This window comes from Periplaneta americana, chromosome 6 (assembly GCF_040183065.1).
Source record: "Periplaneta americana isolate PAMFEO1 chromosome 6, P.americana_PAMFEO1_priV1, whole genome shotgun sequence".
Lineage (NCBI taxonomy): Eukaryota > Metazoa > Arthropoda > Insecta > Blattodea > Blattidae > Periplaneta > Periplaneta americana.
In genome coordinates, this window is record NC_091122.1 from 140,918,712 (window position 1) to 140,944,661 (window position 25,950).

Sequence of the window (25,950 nt, forward strand, 5' to 3'; positions counted from 1 at the left end):
TTGATTAAAATGTACCAATATTTAACGTACATAGTCATTTTTTTATAATTTTAAGTCCATATTTAATTCCATATTTTGGTAAAAATCCATATTTAATTCCATATTTTGGTAAAAATAACTACATATATATTTACATATTTCATATATTTTTAGTCCATATAAATCCGTTCCCTGGTAATTACTTTATATTTATTTCTAACAAATCCAGCGAAGCGCACGGATATGGAGAGTTGTTAATAATTTTAATGTATTTACAATGTACTGAAATTTAAGTAGATTCAGTAGTGTGTTTTTCTAAAATGTTAATTTTAATGTACTTATAATTCCTTTTCTGACTGGATTATTGTTCATATGCAAATAGCAGAATTTCATCTTGCTTCCCAAAGTAAGTTTGTTGGTCTTCATCACTCAGCAATCCAGCAAATATTCATCCATGATTAACTTCAGTTATTACACAAAACACATCTGCTAGTTCGTCAAATTCCATGATCAAAGCAATCATGTCCTTAGTGCAAAAGAAACTTAGCCACAATTTTTTGCATCCTTTGTGCTTAACTTTCTTTTTCTGTCCCATAATTAGCTATCATTACTGCTGCTGCCCTCACCCCCATTATCACTACACCTACCACCACTGTTATTATTTTTATTTAAATATTGCCAATGAATCCAGATAAACATTCTACACAAAAAACAGTAAGTGCTAATAGATAAGAATCACAACAAAATCTAACAATTAGAATGGAATCTGTCTGAATTTTACTGGGATATTCAGGAATGATGAACATTTTATAACCCAATCATCTTTTTCGCTCGAAAAACTTAAATGAAAAGGAAGGATACAATACCGTATATTCTTGAATACACAACATCCTCAAATAAGCTGTCCACACCATATAAACAAATGTATTCACAACAAATTAAAAACAATTAAATATAAAATATATTAATATTTGAGGAGAAAAATTCGCTCCGGCGCCAGGGATCGAACCTGGGTCCTTGGTTCTACGCAACAAGTGCTCTGACCACTGAGTTACGCCGAATAAAATATATTGTTCAGTCAACAATAAATTTTATCCTTAAAAAGGATCCTCCAATCATAAATACAACTTACACTTACACCAAATTTTTGGGCTGTATCATAATTTCCATGATCCTCCGCATCTTTGATAATTTTGAGTTTTTTCCTGCAAATAGAGGATCGCAATCTCATACCTTTAGTGATACTCATTTTCAATATTGAAAATATGACGCACAACTATACACTTATCTTATCACACTTGAACTTGATTTTGACACAGGCACGGCTAATATAAACGCCATTTAACAATTTTAACAAATGAAATACCCGTACGGGAGGATAATGGCATATGCTGTCATCTTAGGAGTTGTGCAGATGGAAAATCAGGCAATGTTGCCAATTTCATTTCGAATAAGCTGTGCACCCGAATTATTTACTTGTATATTTTGGAGAAAGGATTCGATCCCTGATTTATAACCTGTGTTGGGCAAGTCCACAGTCCAGATAGCACAGGGATTTTCTCCGGGACCTCTGGTTCCCATGGCATCCCAACAAATCTCCATAATCGACTCATTACACAGCGGGTGTAGGGCGGACCGGCCTCCTGTGGCTCACCCCCTGGGCAACAACTCTGTTCGCAAACAGGCCTACATAACTGGCCGTGCTCGCCATTAGTAAAAAAAAAATAAATAATAATAAAGAAGTGCAAGAAGAGGTGAAAGAGCACAAGTAACAATAAGACTTACGTATGTGATTCCTGTTGGCAATATCCATTAAGATACATTCGAAATGCAGGATTAAGTTTATCTTATACTCTGTCTAATAAAATGTACGATATTTATTACATTTCACAGTTTTCTTATTTTATACAATTGTGTTATAAATTCCTTCACAAAACTTTCACTTTCTTTTTTGTAGCTGACTGGTTGGACTTATGTTTCAATTTGTTCCCTTTCTGTTGTTTAACAGTTTCCTTTCTCTCTGTAAAACTGGGTACCTCCAGGTCCTGTAACATTTTATGAGAATGACACAATTTTATGAATATTTAAAGGGGGATTTCATTAAGAGAGTTATGGTGACACAACGTGGCAAACAAGTTTATGCCATATGTAAGAGGAAATTGGTCTCAATAATTTTCGTGATTTATTCTGCAACAGCTTCTCAAATTTCTATTAATTTCTCTTAAAGGTACTTTGTGTTATTAACTATACACGTGAAGGCTAGTTTTGCTCAAGAGGCAAAAGTATGAACACATTTCAATGATCTATGATTATGTCTTCAATGTGAATTTTTACAAATTTGAGCTATTTCTACGAATTTTGAACATTTTATGCTATAAACTTGAAAAATAGAGCATCTTTTTTTTTTATAAATAAGCATTACACATTTATTATGTAATCATTATCAATGGCATTCAACACAATTTATCAGATAGATGTAAACTTGCAATTAAAAATCTAATGTTTGCTTAAATAGGGTATAAAATGAACAACTGAATGGTTAGTGATTACACTGAATGCACCTTTATTAGAACATTATGTAGACTATTTCTTGCAGAAAAAAATCAGCAATTAGCTTTCGTGCACATTTTATGCCTCAATTCTATAGTGAATTTCTGATAAGAACGATACTGAAGTAAACAGAAAGATGAAGTTACCATCTCCCACACCATCGCACCAGATCATGCATGTGATGAGGATGATATACGCACTGGAAATTAGTTCGCTATTCCTTACGAGATGTCATTACTGATAATTTAGACAGAAATTAAGTTTGAGAAACTCATAAACTTAGGTTCGTGACACGTTCAGAATGCAGATGTGTTACCACAAATCCATTCCCAAGTAGGCGGCTTCCAGTAGCCCATACTGTTGGATTACATGCAACTAGAACTGCGTCACAAATTAGGCCTATAACATATGCATGAAAATAATGCCGGAACTTGTCTAGCTCTTTAGTAACCCTACAAAGATAATTCTCCTGTACGTTTCTAAGCATATAAACAAGTACTGAACATAAACAATGTACAGAAACACTTGCCACTGTGGAAATTGGCATCTATGTTGTAGCACAGCTGACTCTAAACAATTTGCAGCATTAAGACGACAAATTTCGTTACGTAAGACTGCATAATATATTCCATAATAATACTGTATCAAGTGTTTATACACCTCCACATCGTTTTTGTGTGGAAAAATTTGATTAATCAACAAGTTACTCTAAAACTGCATTTCTTTTCAGAACCTAATACATCTTTGTAGCACAGAATTTGCGCATTAGCAGACTATACCAAACGCACGTGGAGAATTCACGCACTGCACTAACAATAAGTTTGACACAATCTCTCGATCGCAATCTTCTGCATCCTCTTGCTTCAAAGATAATGATGGAGAGCAAAAAAGTTCGCCCTTTCAAAATAAAAGAAAACTATCCATGTGGGAAATATGGTGTCGGGACTGTGATTTCGCAATGATTGATGTGATAAAATGATAGCTTGAGGAACGATGGAACCAGGAAAAAAAATAATGTTATTTATGAGACTATTTCCAGGACCAAAAAAAGCAGACGAAAAAGGCGGGAAACCGAAGATAACGTGAACAATGCATCGAGGATCCACTGTATGTGGAAATATTGCTTATATGGTATAGAAGAAGAAGACTCTCCACATTTGCTGATGAATTGCTTTGCTCAACACGAACAAAAGAACAAAATTCATTCAACAACTCAGTAATCATAGTCTACGAAGAAAAGTGGCATGAAAAATTGCAACATTAGATAATTTTCTTACATTTCATACAATAGGATAATAAATTAAATTCTGAAGTAGGAAACAAATAACTATGCTGGCTGCACTTAAACTAATTATGCTGGTTGCACTCTTTGCTTTAGTGTAATTATCCAAAAATATTTTTAATAGAAAAATCAAGGATAAATCTCTGGTTAATCCACTTGTATCAGAAAGTATACATTATCATAGTATCAATTAATGCTTATATAAGATATAAACTTTGCTTACTTCACACAAGTTATGACTTCACTATCTCACAAATTAATATAGCATGAATTATTTTCAAGTTTAATTATCACACAAAATCAATCTGGTTTAGTGTAAGAATCTAATTCATCCACTTGTAATAAACAACTCGTTTACACAGCATTGGTGGTTTAATGATTTTGATGATTGCTCTGTATCCAAATACCACAAAGTTAAAGTCGATCAACATTGATGGAATTTCCAGACATTTAGAGTAATGTTCGTCATACAGTTTCCTCCAGGAGGGAAATAAAGCAAAATTCTCAAACCAGACATTGTATCACATATCTACAATTAATCATTTTAGTACAGATATGTTCTGTACAAGCCCATTTTAAAACAATATCACGACAATAATGTGGTTTGTAAAAATATGGGAGGAAGTTTGAAATGAAATGAAAGAACCAGGTGAGAATAGCTAATAATAATAATATTTGTAGTAGGTCTACTTCTCTGCTCTATACTATCACTCATTATTGATTTAATATATTTTTCATTATTGTGGCTCATGAAGTAGTCATAAACATACAAAATTACGTTTGTACACTACATTAGTAGTATTTAATTTTAAGACGCTTTCAATCGTACAGATTTTTAGGTGTCCTTAGGAAATATAATCAAATACAATAGAATTTCTGACATAGTCCCATTCATTGACGCCATTTTCTACCTAGGCCAGTTTTCCAAAGTCACACAGCAAGCTGTGCAGTTGTCACCAGCAGACAGTGTTAAGCTGTCACAAGGTACTGTGAGACACTATAAAGCAAAACATCATGTCGCACTGATTCTGTGTGCACCCGGTCTTACACGACATGACATGAAGAGCCAAGGCCTACCAGGTCACTACTGGCCCACTTCCACATGCCTCAGCAGAGGTCAACGATCATCCAACCAGCATAAGGTGATGTGTGGTTAGCACAATAACCCCCCCTTCTACCTACCCAAATTGGATTTCGCTACTCACTGTAGCTCTCCAAATTCATAATGATGTTGGGTGGGTATTGATCCCATACTCTGGCTGAAATTTGGTGAGAATACACAATATGTAACAATTTTTTTTTAGAAATGTTTCTATGTAATTTGTTTCTACAGAGCATACCCAAGAATTTAGGAATGTCTCAAGAAAATAACAGACTATATAAGACCACTGCCTACTCTTAATTGCGAATTTGCTATAAAATAAATTTCAGAGACATAGCCTATAAAAAGTGTAAACTGCAACAAAATTCATGTTATAATTCAATGGATATTTGATACTTTAAATGGGAAGATATTATATTTAAAGAAACCGTTTTTACCTTTGAAACAGTATGTTGCTTTTTTCCTATTTTGAAAGCTTTGTCCCTTTTTTGCTTTTTCTTTTGTAAAATTTTAGGTTCCTGTTTTGTTATATCCAATGCATTTTTGTTTTGTTCTGCTTTTTTCTTCTTTCTCATTTCTTTGTCATTAGTTTCATTCTCCATCTGCAAATTATGTAAGATGCCAAAAAAAAAAAAATACTTTTAATTGTGAATTTACTATAAATGGATTTCAGATATATAAAAAGTGTAAATTGCAACAAAATTCACGTTATGATTCAATGAATATTTGATACTCTAAATGAGAAGATATCATATTTAAGGAAACAGTTTTTTTACCTTTAACACAGTATGTTGCTTTTTTCCTATTTTGAAAGCTTTGTCCCTTTTCTGCCTTTCTTTTTGTAAATTTTTATGTTCCTGTTTTATTGTATCCAATGCAGTTTCATTCTGTTCTTCTATCTTCTTCTTCTTCTTTCTTACTTCTTTGTCATTAGTTTCGTTCTTCATCTGTAAATTACATAAAATGTAAAGAAAAAATGTAATACAAATTTATCTAACAAGTAAATTGTTAATGAGCTCAGGTTGAAATTTCTCCTCAAACTGTGCACATAGATACTAAAAAAAAAAGCGCGCACACGCACACACACACAGAGGGGGAGAGAGATACCCATTCTAACTGTAAGAGCATTAAGAATCATGGGACGTATTGAAGAGTGTAGTTGAGTAGCCTTCTTATGTGAATCTCCACCTTATAACTTGACATATGAATCAAGGTCGTGCACTCAATATGCTTCGCTACCTGAGTGAGCACTATCTACGCAAGGCTGGGGACTACTCGATTTTTCGATAATCTATTATTAAAGTTTCAATTTCGCAACCTTAAGTTAGTATGACAGCAATTTTCAATTACATATATGCATATCTACTGTATGTGCGCAGTTTAAGGAGAGTTTTATAAGGAGAATATATTATATTCAATACTGAATTCTAGAATATAAGACGATTTTTAATTAAATCTTTCCAAAACATGTAGGTCCATATTAACAAACCAAACATGTCACACAAAAACGTACTATTTAAGAACACAAGAAGTAAGAGTTTCTTACATAGCTACCAATAAGCAAGTACAATCTTGGACAATACACACTCCAAAACTAGCAGCATAATTACTATTTTCTAATCTGGTATCTGGTAATTTCAAAGTGTTGCATATTCATTCAATATAATATGTTCCAAAGAAAGAAATATGTTATTTAGTTATTTTTTTCACTAATGAAATATTGTTCATTTAAATACAGATTAAATACAATGAATTAAAAAATACAAGCTAAGATAAATACAAAATAAAAATAGAATAAAATAACAATACACATAAAAACAGAGGATATAATAATTTTTAAGAAAAAATGAGTAGTGCTTGTGTTCAACCGTAATACTGATACTGTAATTACTCCTATAAACTTCAAAATTCAGAAATTTCGACATATTTACGGAAGTATATATGAACATTTGAGAAATTTAACAAACAAAGATACCAGACTAAAATTCTACAAAACCTACATTGCTGAATGGCAGTAAAGCATGTGTTGTGACAAAAAGAAAAGAACAAAGTATTCAAGGCTGCCAAAATGACATTCCTAAGAACAAAAGGATGCAGAAGAAATGATCAAATACGAAATGATAACATGAAATCAGAGCTTAAGATTTGCAGCAGCCAATAAAAATTAAAAGAAAATAAACTGAGATGGATTATACACATGTATAGGATGAAAAATAGCAGATTCCCAAAAATAGGTTGACAGTATCAGGAAAGAGAAACAGAGGGGGACCTATGAAGCGAGGGCTGCCTTAACAGGCTATTCAGCCTAATCTCTGTAGTGAAAAAGAAAAAGAAGGAAAAGATATAAGAATACACAAACAAATACAATAACAATTACATACTTTTCTTTTTTTCTCTTTTTCCATGCTTTTTATGCCTTCATTCCATTTCATTGACCATTCATTAAGATAAGCATTTTCAGCAGCCTCTGTTAAATGCTCAGAATAACCATTTTCATTGGAATCTGAATCATCGTTTTTGTCCTTCTCGTCCTCCTCCTCTGAACCATCTTTCGAAGTTTCTTCTACATCATCACTATCTTCCTTTTCTGAATCCATCTGTAAAAAAATTAATTATATTGAAATATACATATAAAAAAAGGTGCGCACGCACGCACACACACTTAGAGATGTATATGCTACACTTTTGTAGAGTCTTGTCAACATATTTGGCGTTATTTTAAATTCTTGTTAAAGCTGAATATAACCATCATTCCTGTCTTTTATTTTTGGTGTCCATAGACTCATAAAATAATTAATTATGACTCTAATAATTGAATTACTTCCTGATAATAAAATAAGTATTCAGTAACAAGAGCTTTCATACTCTGTCATCTTATGCATATTGAAATAACACAGCTGGACTAGAGAACAACAATAAATTATAAAAACCAGACAGCCTGGAGAATTAAGAGAAGGGGGAGGGGAAAAAGGATTTAAAGAAACCGTAAGAGAATAGTATTTCTGTTGCTATGGTAAATAAATAAATATGGAGAATTGAAGTTCAACATATCGTGCGTTTGCACTAAAGGCATAGGTTAAAAAGAGGGAATCATTGGTGACAACTTAGCGCTTGTTCCGATGTCACTTCAATATTCATCGTAATGCTGCTGTCCCATCAAACAATGGGTAAAAAATTTCTGAGAAACAGAATCAGTGAATAAGAAATGATCACCAGGAAGGCTGTGTAATGTTTGCACTCCGGAAAACATACAAAGAGCTTGCAAAGCAGTTGTTCGAAGTTCTAAGCAATCTGCTCGACATCATTCAACAGCTCTTCAGTTGGCAAACACCACTGTTTGTCGCATTTTGGATAAGGACCATAGCTTTCACCAGTAGAATATCCAGATTGTTCACGAAATAACAGACCGAAATATTGAGAATCACCTATGTTTTTGTGAGCAATTTACGGAAATGGTGGAAGGTGACAACTTGTCGAACAATCTGATCATGGCAGATGAATCCACTTTCATTTATCGAGGTACCTACATCAATAAGCAAAACTTCCAATACTGGGCTCCTGAGAACCCCAAGTGAATATATCAGCGTCCTCTACACAGTTCAAAGATTACCGTATGGTGTGGAGTAAATTCATTTGGGATCACTGGGCCATATATCTTTGAGAACCAGGATGATGTTACAGTAACTGTTAACTCAGATCGCTACATTCACATGCTGCAGAACTTTGTGATTCCACCAATTAACAACATTGGAACTAACTTTAAAAGTTGTGTGCTTGGATATCTATGGAGATCCTTCGATGATGTTTCCAAACCGTGTCATTTCCTAACACAGCAATATTCCATGGCCAGCAAAATCACCTGATCTAACTGCATGTGATTTTTTTTCTTTGGGGCTACCACTAAAGTAGTGTTCACAACCTGTTCCAACAGTACTGCTGCACTAAAGGAATGAACTGAAGTTGAAATCGAAGCAATTCCTCAAGACATGCTGCGCAAAGTTATGGTTCCCGTGTCAGACAGGGTGCGCAAGTGCATAATTTATGGTGGCGCTCATCTCAAGCATAGTGTTTAAGAAGTGAGCAGAAATGAGCATTTAGCAAATGCTTTAGTGTAGGCTACAGATTATGTATATTTAATTGCAGCAATGTCAATTTAATAATGTATGTCTTTGAAATGTGTCTGGTTTTTATGGCTCACCTTCTATATTGAGATATGGTTTGTTTGTGTACATCCACAATTGGAAATGATGAGAATTTTGACATCAATTTCTTCCCTAAAATATATGTCTGAAGGCTTTCCCATTTCAGACATTTTTGTAAGTAATTACTATTTGGAATTAATTATTTTTATGCTCGACCATGCCGAAATGTAGTAATTATACACCTGGCAGCAGACCTTTAATGCATGTCATTAAAGTACACCTACTCATTAAAGGTCAGGTCTTTCAGCCAATGACGACTCAAGTTACAACTGTTCAGCCAATGACAGGTCAGCTTTCTACCGTTATAAAACCGCAAGTATCGATTATTCTCGGATATGCAATCGAAAGAGAATTAGCGAAAAGTCACAGAGGCTGGAAATCCAATACTGTCGCAGAAGGTTACGTTCTGTTACTATAATAATTAGCGTTAATTGTAAATAATATTCAAATAAATTCAATTTGTCATCTCGTTTTTCAATGTCGAATTCAATAATCAAGGTTATAATATTATAATATTAACAAATTTAATGGGACTACGTCAAGGTCAATGACATTATTGTTCCTCGGAAAAAATCAATACTTTCGCGTCTGCGCACATCTCACAATTCACGACCTAGAACAAGGTCACTTCCGATCTTGTCAGTTACAAATAAAATGTATACATCTGAATACCGGTAATTTCAAGTTAGAAATATGGTCGAGCATAAAAAGTCGTATGAAACTCGCCTATAATGGTAATTAAGAAGCTCGTATGAAAATTATGAAACTCGCTTGCGCTCGTTTCATAAATATCCATACTCGATTCTTAATTACTATCATTATAGGCTCGTTGCATAATGTACTATTAAAACACAGAGATCATACTATTTTATGTAACACTACTAACCTACTTCTTAAGCAATAAAAAGTATTGGAACTGATTTCTAGTAACCATTTTGGGTTATCTTTTTTTGCTCTCTCTCTTTTAATCACATTAAGATATGAATATTGTATACATATGTGTATAACATTTAAAGACATATTACCTCCTTAACAGAGTCGAAGTCTTCCCAGTCTGAATCACTAATATCCATTTCTATGTCCTCTTTTGTTTTCTTCATCTTTTTCACTATAACTTCTCCACTTGGCATTACTATGACACTTGTTCCTGGGAATGTACTAAGCTCTCCTTCAACAGGAACAGCTTTCTTTGGTACTACAGGTTTCACAACAGGCACCTCTACTTCATTACTACTCTCTGTAGTTGTAAAAAAATCTATATTAATATTTCCACAATTATTACCTCTGCAAAATGATGTCATTAGAAAATGAATTACCACAATTCATCTTTCAAGATTACAGTTCTTTTACCTCTCTTGCCCTATGGGAATTATATTTTAGCACAAGATCTCAGTATTCCTTGATTACATGATCAGTAGACATCGGATTTATAGACTAAAAACTAAGAATGCCACAAAGCATACTAGAGTGGTTGTGGTGTCTGTTGAAAAGGTTTACTATGCCTAATTCACAAGTATCTGAATTCTAACTGTAGATAAATAAGTCACATGAACTGCAACATGAATCTTGTACACACATGCTGACATGTAACTTACCATTAAGACAATACATTGTTAATAGTCTTAATAATCACATAAATGTCAGCGTGCAATTTACACTAACAGATACACACTAGATTACTTGGCTTCAATCCACTGAATTCTTTCCTGTTTGAAGTCAGGGCGTATCATGGTACACCAAACCATAATGAAGCCCTGAAATTAAAAATGAGAGACGAGATGGAACTGATCACTTCTGAAACTGAAAAAAATAATGGACCGTTTTCATGAAAGACTAGGACACTGTCTTAATTCCAGGGCTTCAATATTGTTTGGTCTACCACAATACACCCTGGACTTCAAACCCCATAAGAAGAAGTCCAGTGGGTTGAGGTCAGGTAATCTAGCTAGCTATTTAGTGTTCTTTCTTCTGATCCATTTTGAACATCTATTGTAATTTTAAATATTTTCTAAAAACGCTCCTTTCTATGTGTAAAATTCAATAGAGGTTCAAAATAATTAAAAATTAATGAGGGTGTCGTTTAGTTTAAAGAAAATTTATAAGGAAACAGTCACAGATTTAAGTGAAATTTTTATATATCTGTATGTATATATGAATGGAGATTTCAAATATGTAAAAATAACATAGAGTGCCATTTAAAAGACGTGTTTTTGCCACACTTATATTTGAATCAATATTTCTGTAAGTATACTGCCATAACATTTAAGTGTGTTATTTGCAACAACTTTTGTACATAATTTTTCGTGAAATTAATATATAAGTCATTAGCAATATTCCATACAGTGCTCAAAAATGATCTATTCCAATGAAGAACTTCAGAAAAGATGGTAAAAATCCATTGAAGCTATACTAGGTCAATTGATTTAATGTCAATTTTAGATTATAACATATTAAAATACATCCTGACAAACACTACATGTTATAAATAACGTAACACAAACACATACACATCAATGACTTACTGAAGCTGATGTACACAGGTATCTCAGGCATATCTTGCATATGGATATGTAGAGAACGAATGTTAGTCCATCCTCCAGGGTAATGTTCTGCCAAATCTTTTGCCACATCCATTATGTTCTCTGTAATCTGATCCATAGATAGCTTTGTATGTCCAATCTAACAAAAAAGAAGAGCAATTTATTTTCAAGTATATCTTACAGTTATTAAATATATATATTTTCAATATATTTTGCAGATTTATAAATAGTGTAATCCTTCCCTTCTGTCCGATAACTGCCAAATTTATTTCATAAGTGTATTTATATGTTATTTGAATGTATAATAACAAACTGCAATTAAGATCATACTTTCATTTCACTCAAAAATAACTATTATTTCCATTCAATCTACTTTTAAAATTTTACTAATAGGAATTCATGAAGGAATATTTATCTTAAAATTAGTTATAGCTATTAACTAGTGGTTGTAGAAGATTGATGATTTTTCCATACTTTGAGAGAGCATTTCTTTCCATTTCCGTGCATCATCATTAGTGTTTTGCTGAAGGCCTTTTCAACTTGTTCATTTAAATTCTTTACTCTGAAATCCACTGGGACTGGTAACCTATAAAGGAAACATTAGCTGTTAAAATCTCATAAACCACGACGATACAACTAAAAGATATTTTAAAACATACAAATCTGATTTTCAAACTACCACTGTAACAACAGTGAAATACAAATCTCCTGATGCTTTGCAATCATCACCGATGAGCAAGTGCGATCAAAGCTGAAGTGCAAGTCAATCAATATGACGCATGTTTCACACAGCCCGTTTAAAAGTGGAGTACTTGTGCTTTCTTCTCTTTTAAGGAAGTAGTGTTACAGAGAATGTGTTCGTAAATTTGAACAGCATTTTCACAAGATACTCAACAAACCAGAAGTTATGTTTTGCAATAATTATGGTATTTAGAAAGTGACGAGAGAAAGGGTTGATTCTCAATAAAAAAAAAGTTGTCACATAATCATACATTAAAAAATATATTTTTTAAGTCCTATTTGCTATTCTAGAGACAAAGCTATGCTGTGTCTAATCCTCGTCGCCATCATCATTACCATCATCAATATCACTTATTTACTTATGACTAAGGACTTTTAGAGAACCTGGAAGTTCATTGTCACCCTTACATAAACGCATCATTGGTCCCTATCCTGAGTAAGATTGATCCTGTCTCTAACATCATATCCCACCTCCCTCAAATCCATTTTAATATTATCCTCCCATCTACATCTCGGTCTCCCCAAAGGTATTTTTTCCTACGGCTCCCAACTAACACTCTATATGCATTTCTGGATTCGCCCATACATGCTACATGCTCTGCCCATCTCAAACGTCTGGATTTAATGTTCCTAATTACATCAAGTAAAGAATACAATGTGTTCTGTATTATGAAACTTCCTCCATTCTACTGTAACTTCATCCCTCTTAGCTTTAAATATTAATTTCTGAAGCACCTTATTCTCAAACGCCCTTAACATCTGTTTCACAACCATACATAACAACCAGTAATGTAACTGTTTCATAAATTCTAACTTTCAGATTTTTCGAGAGCAGACTGGATGACAACTTCTCAACTGAATAATGACATTTTCCATATTTATTCTGCATTTAATTTCCTCCAGAGTATCATTTATATACCCTTCTAAGGCTTATTTTGGAGTTTCGTAACAAGCTGTTTTTTATGATGGGTTGTTAGCCCTTTGCCCAACTTCCAAGGTGGAGGGCCACCCCTTATTGGCTATCCACGACTCCTTATTCAATATATTCGCAGCTACCCTCCATATCTGGAGGAAGTTTCCTCTATCCACATCCTGGGCATGCATCATGTCGTGGTGCTAGGGACCCACAATACATACCATCATCAATATTACTGTTATTTTGTGTGTTACTGTCGTTTTGTAATAATTATTGGTTCTGGAATTTCTTATGTCCAATTTCGTTTGCAAAATCATCTTCTTGAAATTTCTCTAGGTTCCACATAAGTAACCTAGTTTTTCTTAATCGTGTTATTAAGTTCATCATTAACAAGTTTTCCATGTCTGAAATTTTGAAGGTCATGTTTTTATTTGTGATGTCCCCTTTTACCTCGGTCCAAGCAAACTGTTTTGCATTATACTGACAGTGATAAATGAGGGGGTGTGCCATCATGCTGCCAAATGATGTTTTGCAGTCCATCCTGCAGCTGAGGGAAGAGCCAATTATGGAGCATCTCAAAATATGCAATGTGTGTAATATTTTTCCCCAAGAAAAAGAAAAGCTCATAAGCTTGTCATGTGGACAATGTGTAGAAAATGAGAAGTTTTGGGGAGTCCCTTTCGTATTCCAGTGTTTTGTTTGGATTCTTCATTCCCCAGATATGGAAATTATGTTGATTCATTATGGCACTTATCCAGAAATTCAAGAACTCCATGTTTTCATTCCCTCAAAGTTTGGAACAAAAGTTTATGCTAAGTTGTTTATCTTTGCTCCATGATCAACTATCTATCCAGTCATCCCTCATGGCCAGATGTTAGACTTTGGTGAACTGAATGGTTACTGTATGTAATTTCTACATACAATGGTGGATGGTGGTTGAACTATGTTTTAGAGAAAAATGGAGACAAAATGAAGTGAAAGTTAAAGTTCTTCACTCATGAGGACCTTCTCATTCTTTTAATTAGCCCTCAACACTTGATGTGCTCTGGATAAATCTACTGAAGTAATTTGGAAAGTAAATCCTTACACACAAACTTGTCGGGCTTACATTCTACCTAAAGATGAAAAGAAGATTGCCGAGGTCATGAAGCACTTCCTGCACTAAACAGAAGACAGACTTGAGTTAGCAGCAACCATCAACTCCAGCTTATCTGACAAATACTATATTAATGTTCTGGGGTAAGCTGATAAAAGAAATGTTTTCTCCTTGTAAATTGAATTAATTTTCTTAGTTAACATATACTAAAAATAGCATTTATATTAACCAATATTACAATGTTTAAAATTGCTGGTAATAAATAATATGACTAACGCTAAACTTTTTTAAAAGGCTAGATCGGATATGCTGGCTATTTCTCCTTACATGAGAAACTTACACTCCTTGTTTCACCTAATCCCATTATGAAACTTTGTGAGCTGTAAGATGATAGTACAAAGTAGTCTTGTGATTTTTTTCAAAATTTAAAAAATACCATTTTCTGAGAAAATTGAATTTTAAAATTTTATTTTATTTTTAAGAAAAAAAAAAAATATATATATATATATATTGTAATCTCTGTCAAATTAAAGCCCATTACAAGAGTCTTAAAATGAGACATTGCTCAGATCTGTATCTCAGCTGGTTAATCAAAATATCTTATGGCTAATTCAATTTAATAAAACACCGAACAACAAATGAAGTGGCTTCTAAGATCTATATACTCAAATGTTTACACCAGGTATTGGAGTACGTTTTCGTTTTCTCTTAATAACTTGATGTTATCTTCATAGAAACCAGGTAGTATGAATATTATATTGGAAGTTAATTTAAAATGAAAATAGGACATATTAAGACTGTAGGTAAAACCAATGGGCAGGTTGGAACTTTATAGCCAGCCAAATTTCTCAACATCACTGCTGCCAAGTAAATTAAAACCACGCGAATTTAATTATTTTATTTTTTCAATAATTCAGTACTGTTTTTCATTTCATCCCTAATATGTACTACCAGTGCTGATAAACTCTTGTTATAAGCACAGCATATTGTAAAAATCCTACATTTGATTGGACAGAATACGAAAGACAAAGAGTATCATCCATTCATTTTCAGAAGTAGATAAATTGTGTCTTCTCCCATTATAATTGAACTCAGAACCATTACATTTTAACTACACTCAGTGTAACAGTTCCACAGCAATATAAATATTATGATAGAAAATAAAAAGGATACATTAAAATTCAAATTATAAGTCCTCCTTATTTAACCCAAAATGCATATACAACTAAATTTTTCCGGCCAGGAAACATTATAGCTTTCTGATTTGAAAGGAAAGAATTAAGAAACGTGCACATAAAAGTTAATATTTTTCTTGTAAATAGGACAGAAATATACGTACTTTCGTTTTCGGTAAACTTCTTTGCCAAGGAGATGAAGAATATGTCCAGAAATTCGACCATCACATAGAAAAAGGTCATATTGGTCCACTAAGCGACGCCGTAGTTCATACTGATCATATTCTACTCGCACCTGACGCAGTGGCATAATCTTGAAACATAAGAAGCAAGTACTTAAGATATAATTATTTTTAAAAATTGAAGAAAAAAAAATCGTCACTAATTCATATTTTTTACTCAATTTCCTCAATAGATATAAATTTTTTGCAACAAAATTGGGCAAAGAACAAGAAGGTTAAGTTCCACAAGTTATTGTTATAGGTCTATTTGTGATTTATTTAGCATTATTTTCAAATGAATTAAACAACTAAAATTATGATTGTCAACAACTGTCAACTGAGCCGAGGAGGAAAAATTACTCACAGTTAATAATGGTGAGTGATATTTGAAGGAAATGTTTCTTAATTCAAAGACAAATACATTATTTTCCTGCAATGCTGTAGTTATGTTTCATATTTAATCAAATCAACAATTACAGATAAACGTAAAACTTTATTTATTTATGAATGCAGACAAAGACATTACAAATATGTATACCATGAAAGTGGCTAGTACTAACAACTTTGTATATGTTTCCCTCCCTCAGTAACAAAGTCTACAAGTATCAATAAGTATTAATTCTTTCAAAGCTTTGCTTTAAGTTATAGTACAGTAAAGCCAAGATATATTACCTCTGATATTCCAGAAATATTATTTTTCTGCAAAATATCGTTATAATATTCCTTTGTTGGTTCATGATCTTCACGTTTTCCTTTCTTGAGATCAGGAACGAAAAGACAGACATCTGAAGATCTATCAACCAGCGGATGAGGCAGACAACTAGAATAAAATCAGGAAAACAATACAATTTATGACATGAACATTTGGTGTGACTTGACTTTTCGATGGCTGAACCCAGGACAAATCTTTGCACTTAGGCTTACATTGGCCCAGTGTTGTTGTTTAGACAACTGTCCGAAGATAGCTTGGGACCTCTTAAGCGACACTAATAAGGCATCACTCATGAGGCAACTAAGCCAGGAGATAATGGGGTAGGGCGGTCAGTTCCATTCCCCCTCCACTGCATACATCCCTGACATGTAAAATATTTCACTAATCAGATTGACCCATGTGCGCCCTATATGAAGTTACGAATTTTTGCCACAGTAATTATGTTACGTGACATTTCGTCATAAAACTTTCGTTATAAAAGCTTTTGGTCACACACCTAATTAGATCACATGTCTCTTTGGTCACATACTCAATTTAGTCACAAGCGACATTTTGTTACAGGATGAAACAAAAACTAAGTTTTCAAAGTACTTTATTACTTTTCAAAAGGAATTTTACCAAATATTGCCGGCTACAGCATGTTCCAATGCACATAGGTACTCCACGATTTTGTTTTTGTATTCCTCACATTGAGAAACAATCCTCTGAATTTTATGGTCAGTTTGCGCGTAGTTTTTCTTTTTCATTGTTTCTTGTTCACATTGACACTTGTTTAAAACTTGAAACTTTCTGGTTGAATCATTAAAAGTGTTATAATTTTGAAAAGGTTATGTATCTTATGTATGGTCCTAGAGCAGCAAAAGGAATGTGAAAAGTGTATTCAGCTTTGTACATAAACTTTTCAAAGAAATTAAAGAAAAATACGTCTATTTGTTGAATATCTTGCTCAAATGACAGGACTCTCATTGTGAAATCTGATCACTTGGTTAGAAAATGTGTAAAAACACTGCAACTAATTAAAGGTAATTCCAGAAAATATAACAACATTGTAAATCTTACATATCGTTTTGAAGCCAATAAAAAAAGAATCTGTTTGATTATAATGGATGAATAAATAAATAAATGCCGATCAAGCAGGCAGGTAGGTAGGTAGGTAGGTAAGTAAGTAAGTAAGTAAGTAAGTAAGTAAGTAAGTAAGTAAGTAAGTAAGTAAGTAAGTAAGTAAGTAAGTAAGTAAGTAAGTAAGTAAGTAAGTAAGTAAATAAATAAGTGAACACATAAAAACTAAATCAGTAAGTGAACAAGAGAGTGTGCAACAATTTTATGACACTAATTTTTTTTTTCTATGATAGTATGTACTGTTGCATTTTACCCAGTTATCAGTGCATAAAGTGAGCCTTTAAAACACAAGTGCGTAAAAAAAAGTAAATAATTGCTTTACACACTGCCAAAAAAAATGCAATATTTAATGTATACAAACTTCATTCAAAAAAAATTTAATGAATTACCTCGATCTTTTATGACGTAAACATTACACATAGCACAAATAAGTAACGAACTCAACATTCATATTTACACTTTAGCCCATATTATTCTGAAGTTACATCTGTAGTACTCACTGTAACAAGATTTAGCATTCAACTTTTCCTAACCACTTTGTTGATTACATAGCTGATTTAGACAGCCATGAAATCCTGGTCATGAATAAACAGGCTGTAATTCCATGCATACATATTTCTTAATGGTTCACAGTTCAGATGGCCGTGAAATCGTAATCTTATAACCTCTCCAACTTGAAATAGTGATTTAATGTAGGCCTAAAATGTGCTATTACAGAAAAAAAAACTGTATGATACATATTCATAAAATTATCTTTCTGGCCCTCGTGTATTTGCCTCGTTTCACAAACTTTACACGCTTACCACAAACGTTGTTGCCAAACACTGCACATTTAGACTATTTACAGCAACTGGCAATTAAAAAATAGAATCATCCTAATAAACATCTTCAAATAAATAATTTATGCAATATATTTCGCCTATTATTTTCAATATAAGTCAATACACAATAACTGTGTTACTGAAGTTTATGAACCTTGAGATCAATTGCAAAGGGAATGTCACTTTGTCTACAAAAGTGGCTATGTGCACTTTTTATAAAACTGAGTAATTTAATGTGCATGGAAAGGAGCAGAATACCTCGAGAATTGTTCCTAAAAATTGAAAGTTGATATATTTGCATTGTTGCTAAATTAACAAAGAAAGCAACAATGTGTGATGTGATATAAACACAAATTTTTTGTGAAATTTTATCACTCTCCTGTAAAACTGACTTTGGATCACAAAGCCGTTTTTACATATTATGATTTGAATTTTGTGAGTTGTCACCAGTTAGTTATTAAATTTTCAAGACCGTAGCCTGGCTCGAATTAAAGAACCATTGGACTAAATCCAATTCAAAGAACATTTCGTTTACAATCTTGCATTACAGTGAAAGAAAAATGTCACTCACAATCTGAAATTTCTTTTAGGCATCACAGGTATCTTAATGCATTCCACTGTCAAATAAATGAGCTGTTTCTCATCCATGAATAATGATGGAAACTTTTTTGTTGATTTCTCTTCATTATATCTTAGCATTGCATTAACACTGGATTTCACCTGTAAAGAGTGTTACAAATATTAATAAGACATAAGTTAACTATACATGAGAGAAAACTACGCTTACAGTTGACTAGCTCATGATAACTACTGGGTGTTCATTTCAAAGTGTGTCATGACGTCACTGTTGTGAGTCAGCGATTTGAAGTGAGTTCAGCTTTTATGTCAGAGAAGTTGCCTATTAATCAAGGCGTTCAATCTGAACTTAAGAACTTGTACAGTATAACTTGAACGTCGTAGCAACAGATGGCAGTCTGTACTATCTGTGCGCTACCATAACCTCTTTCGAACTGTGTTTTGCGTGGAAAAATCGTACGCAGGGTATTTGTTATCATCGGTTGCGTACGGCAACATTCCACAATACAAATCAAATGCTCCGTGTCCATGTTGACCGTCGAAGTTAATGTCAACAAATACGTAAGAAATCGTCTTAACCCTCTCCTCATATCCTGACAGTAAGGAAAAAACCCACCTCAGTACATGTTTCCAAACAGTTTACATTCCTGCCACTACCAGCATTACCGTACATATCAGTAAGTACTCTTCAGAATGAACACTGTACTTCCTATGCAACTTCTCTTACACATAGGTAATAAACCTCTGCAGAAGTGTAGGAAGATTGAATTCTCTAGGCTCATCGACTAGCCATATGACAGCATACAGCGAGCCATGACACACTTTGAACTGAACACCCAGTATAAAATCAATATAGGCCTGAGACACATGTTGGGTTATTATTTATAAATTATAACATAACCCAACATGAACATGTCATTGTCAAGCACTCAATTCACTACAGAAGTTGAAGCAATTATCTTTATATAGAGCATACTATAGCATATCATATGGCCACAATATCCTGCCAGCAATCTTTACATGAGGACAAGTGAAGGTACAGAAAACATACAGGGATAACAAGGTTCACCAAGGAGGGGGGGAGGGGAGAAGACATTATGTTATCATCCAATAAGTCTACTTACTAATGCTGATGAGAAGAAATAAGGGCCAAAAAAGCTACAATTTGAGGAGTTGTCACTTGAGTGGCATGTGTGATAAAAAAAATGTAAGAAAAGACAGTAACACATAGGAAATAGCATAAGGCAATGAAATGTATTTGAGGTAATTCGTGTTGTTGTGTGATAAAAGTGTGTTAAAGGGAACTTATATCTGGAGGTCAGTTTTGAAGAAAAAGGATGGAAAATGGATTATGGAAAAATTTTTTAAATGGTGTTTAGTTAACTAATATCGGTATCAGTATAAATCTATTGTAACGGCTACTGCAAAGTGAGAAAGTATACGAAAGTGTATTAAAGTATGAAAAAGTTGTTAATTAGGTTGTTGTCTTACAAGTTAAGGTTTTACAGGGAACATGGAGTTAAAGGACAGGTATGAAAGCTGAAGGACAGGTAGAAAATAAACTATAGATTATTTTTAAAACAGTGTTTAGTTAATTAACACCAGCTTCATTTTAAGTTTATTGTATTATGTGAAGGGCTATTGCAGCAAGATAGCAGAGCAGTTACTAATGACAGATTGACAGCAATTTATGCTGTTTACTAAGGTAATGTCTATAATAATTACTAAGGTATAAATATTAATGTAATTAGATGGTAACGTAAATTACAGTTATGACATGACCAGAAAACAGAAATGTGAAGGTACCCATAACTTGTACTCCTGCTGATATTAAATATAACTTAATAAATTTCATCACCAGCTACAAACGATTGTGCAGTAATACCTAATTAAATTTTCTTGTCAAGAAGAGCGAGAAGTTCTTTACTTGAGGGTCATTCTCCAGTATCCAGAAACATGGTACAGTAGAACCCCATTTATCCGAAATAAAGGGGCTGAAGCCATTTCAGATAACGTGATTTTTCAGATAGTCAATGACAAATATTTTCGGTAAAAATGGGAAGGAAAAGATATGTTAAGCATGTAAATTATAAACAAAAATTCAATGAATTTAATATTGTAATTGCACATCAATTTTACACTCAATAATCAATTATCTTCTGTCTCGCATAGTTTGCGAGCTGCAATATTACGCCAGCGCTTGATGAGTAAAATATACGAGTTTTCTTTTACTCGACATCCCACTCATGTAACTAAAAAATAAGACATATGTACAAATAACGCGACAACTGCAACACAACTAAAATGAATGAGACATTGGAAATTTACCACGAATGCATACATCATAATCCCGTAATTCCTGAGTAGGTGGGAGGAGGGGGGAGTGAAAAGAACGTCTCACTTAACGGGAATGGCCGCACCCGGTTACTATACAAAACAAATGTTTGAGAGAGGGAGGTGGAAAACAGATGTAGCATTGCTGGGTGCGGACATTGACGCTTAAATTTGTAACCATGCTATAGGGGATGAACAAAATATTGCAGGGATAAACAAAACATTGGCTGCTTTTTTTTTTTTGGGACTTTTGGATAAGCCAGATTTCTGTTGAGGGGTTTTACTGTATATATCATTGGGTAGAGAAGATTGCCAGGAACAAGAATTATAGCCTACTATTCTGAAAGGTTTAGGTAGTCTCTTTAAAATATGTTTTAATATAAACATAAATATTTTCAGTTTTTCGCTCTGCTGGTATATCTTCAAAAAACAGGTGAATCAACTCATGTACAATTTTTCCTTTTAATTTTAAGGTGTAAGAATGTAATATTTACATGCTCAGAGAAAGCAGACAAAGCCATTTTGAACCCAGAAGAAATAAACATTTAAAGAGTGGTCTGTTGGTGCTGCTGTAAAAGAAAATTTCAGTGAACAGATATAGGAGTCTCACAACTTTTAATCAATAATTATGCCAATCAAATTAAAAATAATTAAGTTAATAAAATGGCCAACATTTTTTGTTTGGGTTAGTTTAGGATATAGCTCTAGTTGATTTCCAACAAATAAAAATATTTCTATCGTTTCTACGACGCACAGTGGTTCATTTTCCCAATTTCTTGGCCAAAACCTCTAGAGATGTTAGAATTAATTTGAACGTAACAAAGTTGAAACAAATCGTAAAAGTAACATAATTAAGAATTAAATATCGAGTAAATTCACATAAATAGCTATAGTAAATGCTTTTTGGCGTGGATTATCATTTCACTGCTTCTTAGAGAATTCAAAGTTATAGATTATATTATCTATATATATATATATGTATATATATATAATGTGTGTATAGTACAGTAATTCTTTCACTCGCTAGCATCATAGTCTGCGGAGATAAGGAAGTCATCTTCATCAGAGGCCTGAGTGGACACACCTAAATGTGTAGATATATCTGGAGCTGACAGAAGTGATATTACATCTGCAGAAAAATGCTTCAATTTCTTTCTTGGGACTTTCAATATTCTTTATGAAGTATGGTCCAATAATGCCTGCAGATCAGTTTCAGCAGACTTTTCTGTTATTTGAATGGCATTGGTATGGGGATAGCATGTCTTTTGTGCTTCTAGCACCGTTCTGTATTGCTGGAAAATGTAGGCGATGGATTTTTAGTCTCGGAACTAATCAGGTTATAATGGAATTTTGTTAATTTACAGTAACTTCAACTAGAATGGACAATGCTTTTACTCCAGATAAAGGTATACAACGCTCTGAACTTAATTTATAAGCTTTTCTGCATGTTGACATACTGATTTATGTTGAAAATTGTACGTCTTTTATTGCAGCAGCAGCAGCAGCAGCAGTAGTAACAATCTCTCCTGCTTCACGAAGACTCATTTGTCTGGTATATGCGACTTCTGAAGGACTTATGTTTTGTCTTAATCCCTGTGCTTTTCGTCTTTTATAACGTTCACCACTTTACTAAATTGTAGTAATGGACGCTCGACTCTCTTTTGCGTTTCAGTAACGCATATTGGAAAACTCGTAGATTTTCAAGCCATTTCTTATTCTGTGGTAGGAATCTTTCAACTGTCCTATTTGACCGTTGCCATCTGGTTCTAAAATTATATATTAAATGTTTTAACACATTCTTTATTTCTTCGGATGATGTTGCAGGGGAATCGGTTATGATTCTAATGCGTTAGATGATGAACGTACCTGTAGTATAGTAAACAGTTCACGCCTAGTGAGGTTTATGTGATGACTTTCATATTCTGAAAGGAATTACAGCAATAATTCAAATTTTAATAAATTGATGAAGGATTAATATACGACACAACAATTTTTGTGCCAACGTATTTCATAGGTAAACAAAATGAAATAAAGCACAAGAAAGCTAGAGGTTTTACCTATTCTTCGACATTGGAACCAAGTCTCTCGACATATTTCTCCCATCGTGTCACTTTTCAGTACACCTCGTTCATAAAACTCCGTTTTTTGGGCGTATAGCCACCTGCACACGACCGATTTCACTTCTTCATCCGAACCGAAGCGTTGTCCTCCTAGGAATTTCTTCATTGGCCCGAAGAGGTGAAAGTCAGACGGTGCAAGGTCTGGACTGTAGGGTGGGTGATTGCCGCCTTAATGATGCCTCTGACATTGGGTGGTGTTGCAGCGGTCATCGGTCAGCCGGAACGTGCTTCGTCGGCGGACTTCTTCGAAGAACCTGCACCACCTGGAGATGTTGCTATGGTCCAGACAAGCAAGTGCCATACACCTCCAATATTTCCCTGTGGATTTCACTCGAATTTTTTGTTTTTCTCAAAAAAACGGACCACACCTCGCTGCCCTTCAGAAATGAACGATGGTAGAAAACGTGTCATTTTTATTAATAGTTACAGCTCGTTTCGCCAGGGTGACAATCCAATCGACTCATTGCTGTATATAATGGAAGCTTCAAACTATCTGCCAAATTTGAATGTCCTAACCAAAATAGTATTCCGTTAAATAATTGTTGTGTGTTACTTTCCGATCCTTCCTTGCATTATAACGCAAAGACGCTGTGCGTACTTCAAAACTAAATTCGAGCTAGTGGGCCCAGTGGCAGTTGGGGGCAGACTTTCTTTATTGGTACATGAAAAGCATCCACATAGGTATGATTTGTAATGAGAAACTTGACAGGACCTCACAGGACCGATAACTTTTAACCTCCGCGAATCCGCCGCTTTTACATTTTCAACCACAATAGACGTGACTATATTATTTAATATCTAAATGCCGTTAGTTAATTAGTTAATAAATTAAAACTATGTTCAAATGTTCTACATATCTCCAGGAATCGAATCCATGCTTCAGCTTTTAGTTTCACACTTGTACCACTTATTTATAGCACTTCAAAAACGACCTTTCTTTCACCACGCAAACTCAGCAACTGCACTGTCCAAGAGAGACGCATTTTCAGCCATGTATTTACAGGCACAGGACTGGAGATGGAAGATAAGATATACGATGTCTACATGCCCTGTCCTTCCTCTTCAACTTAAGACAACAAACAACCCTCCCCTGTATGTTTCAGTTTTGGAGTTTTGGCCAGGAATTCGGGAAAATGAACCACTGTGCGACGGTAAAATACGGCGAAAATGGAAGTTTGTAAAAAATTGTCAAAAGTAGTCAAACCCCATAAATTACCGTAAAGACACTGGTACCTTAACGTGATAAAACTATAGTAAAGAAATATCGTTGCAAGGAAATTTTTGCTAAAGGTCCTGTCAGTGTTCATTCACCTACCAATAAAAATTAACTTTGAAAAGTTTCCACCCCCAAAGGCTCTTCATTTTTAACGCAATGCACCCAATGGGCTAAACTAGCGTTCAAGTGGGCCATTTACCTTCGTACTCCGCTTATACACGTTGCACATACACATCTATGAGAGGTTAGGTTAGTTTAAGCTTTTGTTATGCCTTTCATAGACCTTCAACTGGGGGAAGGGGGAAACACGCACGCGCGTGGCTATTAAGTAAAAAACTATGCATACTAAAAACCTGAACAAATCAAACCTAACCTGTCATTGATCTTCGACGATGTCATTGATGTCAGTTATATTAACCAACGTTTTCTATCGAATTACCAAAATCCCTTGTAAATTCAACGATTTTCACTTCCGAAATCACTAGTACTGCCTTAACGTTAGTTTCACCACGCTATATTTTACACTGCCTTAATGACATGATGTGAGCCAAGGTCTCTTACCTTGTCTATTACCAACGTATGTGATGATTTCGGACATTCAGATGCAGGAATATTACTAGGTATAGAAGAAACAGGTAGTTTCTTAGTACTCTGTTTTAGACGCTTTTTGCCTTTCTTTACTATATTTTCAGAAAAGTAGCGTGTCTTCTTTTGTGAAATAGCCATCGACTTCATTCCATGCTTCTTTGACGATAAAAGATCTTCTTTACCAATCTTGAGCTTCTTCATTTTATCCCAGTTTCGAACACTGGAATGAATTCTTATTTTTAAACGTACGTACAAATGTTTACATAAAACAGTATTTCTTCACTATTACTCGCAAACAACACAAACATCAAAACACGTGTTCACCATCAAAGTAAAATTTTGTACACCTTCCTATTTGCTGTGCGCTGCGTCGCTGTCTGCCATTTCATCAGGTGCACCAATAAGTCTGAATTAAAAAAAAAATATATGTTATTTTTTGTAGCTTGAGATATAACGTACCTTACAAGTAATTATATTTATATTTCTAATCACATGTAAAAATATAAATAAAATTTAAAAGACTTTTCTTCTTGAACACATTTATAAGAATGTTTTGGTTTTATGGCGACCTTCACAAGGTTTCCAAATTTCGCGTTCGAAACGTTGGCTACATCTCACTGCTACATAGATCTATGGTTAAAGACTGAGTGGATAAAAAAG

General features: G+C 33.9%; 1 protein-coding gene across 1 annotated transcript; it reads right to left on the bottom strand.

Annotated features, from left to right (window-relative positions):
- Window positions 1-1,084: 1,084 nt before the first annotated feature.
- LOC138701824 (ribosomal L1 domain-containing protein 1-like) lies at window positions 1,085-25,675 on the bottom strand. The gene is made up of 11 exons (XM_069829103.1): window positions 25,264-25,675; window positions 19,028-19,176; window positions 16,477-16,624; window positions 15,748-15,896; window positions 12,130-12,241; window positions 11,638-11,794; window positions 10,141-10,352; window positions 7,295-7,510; window positions 5,690-5,860; window positions 5,351-5,515; window positions 1,085-2,024 (listed from the first exon to the last, which is right to left on the bottom strand). The coding sequence occupies exons 1-11, from the start codon at window positions 25,489-25,491 to the stop codon at window positions 1,908-1,910; spliced, it is 1,824 nt and encodes a 607-aa protein (XP_069685204.1). The 5' UTR covers window positions 25,492-25,675; the 3' UTR covers window positions 1,085-1,907.
- Between the last annotated feature and the right edge of the window lie 275 nt (window positions 25,676-25,950).